Source organism: Nannochloropsis gaditana (assembly GCF_000240725.1).
Source record: "Nannochloropsis gaditana CCMP526 unplaced genomic scaffold scaffold676, whole genome shotgun sequence".
NCBI lineage: Eukaryota > Eustigmatophyceae > Eustigmatales > Monodopsidaceae > Microchloropsis > Microchloropsis gaditana.
In genome coordinates this window covers 1-1,327 of record NW_005803277.1, presented here as the reverse complement: position 1 = coordinate 1,327, position 1,327 = coordinate 1, and the positions used below count along the sequence as shown (strand labels likewise).

The 1,327-nt window shown below is 57.8% G+C and overlaps 1 protein-coding gene across 1 annotated transcript; it reads left to right on the top strand.

Annotated features, from left to right (window-relative positions):
• Nucleotides 1-1,321, top strand: NGA_0481900 (uncharacterized protein; the record flags this gene model as incomplete). The annotated part of the gene is made up of 2 exons (XM_005853942.1): nucleotides 1-205; nucleotides 456-1,321. Coding segments are annotated over 2 exons (1,071 nt in total), but the record flags the coding sequence as incomplete, so codon positions are not given.
• Nucleotides 1,322-1,327: the final 6 nt, after the last annotated feature.

The window sequence follows — 1,327 nt, the reverse complement described above, 5'->3', positions numbered from 1 at the left end:
CCTCCTGCTGCCGTCGATGTCCTCCAGGCCTGGAAAGACGCCCAACGGGAAACTGTCGTCTTGAACGGTCGGTCTTTTTCGGGGGATCCCTCCGGACTGCAGTCCGAAATGCACCGACTGGTCGCCCCCTTGGTGGTGGATTCGGAAACCGCCACGTTGCTCTGTCAAGACATTTTACGGGCATCCTCTAGGACGGCCTCAGGAGGTGAGCAGGGGTTAGGGCTTCCCACGGCGTGCGACGGTGTCAGGTGGAGCAGGCGGGGGAGCTGACAGATGCAAGAAAACTTGCTTCCACCCCCTTCCTATCTTGGGCTTGAGCGACCGAGTTCCTGTTCTTTAACGGCAGACTAAGCCTTCAATGACTGTCACTGAAAGATTTATCACGCGCTTGGTTTCTACGCTGACCACCAACCTCCCTCCCTCCTTCCTTTCCTCCCTTTTTCTTCCTTCCCCAGGCGATTCCTACGTTATTACCACGAGCCTTCTGGTACGGCCAGGCAACCTTCTGACTCCCGCAATGGCCGCCTCTTCCATCCCCATTTCTATCCATATCGGTGCGGAGGAAGGGGTTGTCGACATTGCTGCCTACAATAGCTACGTATTGCACTGGGACATGCTGGAGGACGGAGGGGGGGGAGCCGGGAAGGAGGGGAGGAAGGAGGCCAGAAATCCAAGTGAGTGGGACCTTCCAATGTGGCAATCCTATATAGACGGAGGACGGGAAGGGACAAGCACGAGGAAAAAAATGGGAGGGTTCTTGACGCAGATGCTGCAGGCGTCGGGGGGTAACGGTTTTCAACGGCATGTTCATCCGCGCCGTTATTTTCAGGACCGTGGGAAAGGGCCTGGGGAGGGTGTAGGGACGAGGGAGGAATGCACAGGAACTGAAGATGCTGGAAAGGAAAAGGAGCAGACAGGCGTGGGCTCCAAGAAGGAAGGCGATCAAGATAGGCTTGGAGAGAAAGGGGAGGGAAGAGGGGAAGGGGGCGGAGGAAGGGTGAAGGGAGAGGAGGAGGAGGAGGAGGAGGCGGAAGCGGGGGAGCGGATCGTCCTCCAGACTCTGTTGGAGGTGAGACTCGACGTTTTGACACGCAACAGCAGCAGAAAGATGCGTGTATGGTGCCAGGAAACCGAAAAAGTACCCGGATCTTTCTTGGTCCTGGGAGCAGGGGAGGGGAAGGTAAATGGGACCTATTTTCTGCACGGTTTCCAGGGTCGAGCGCCCTGGTACATGAAGGAGGAGGAAGAGGAAGAGGAGGAGGAGGGAGAGCGGGCAAGAGTGGTGTTGGTGCGGGACGAAGGCTGGGTGCGGCCGAGTCGGGAGGGA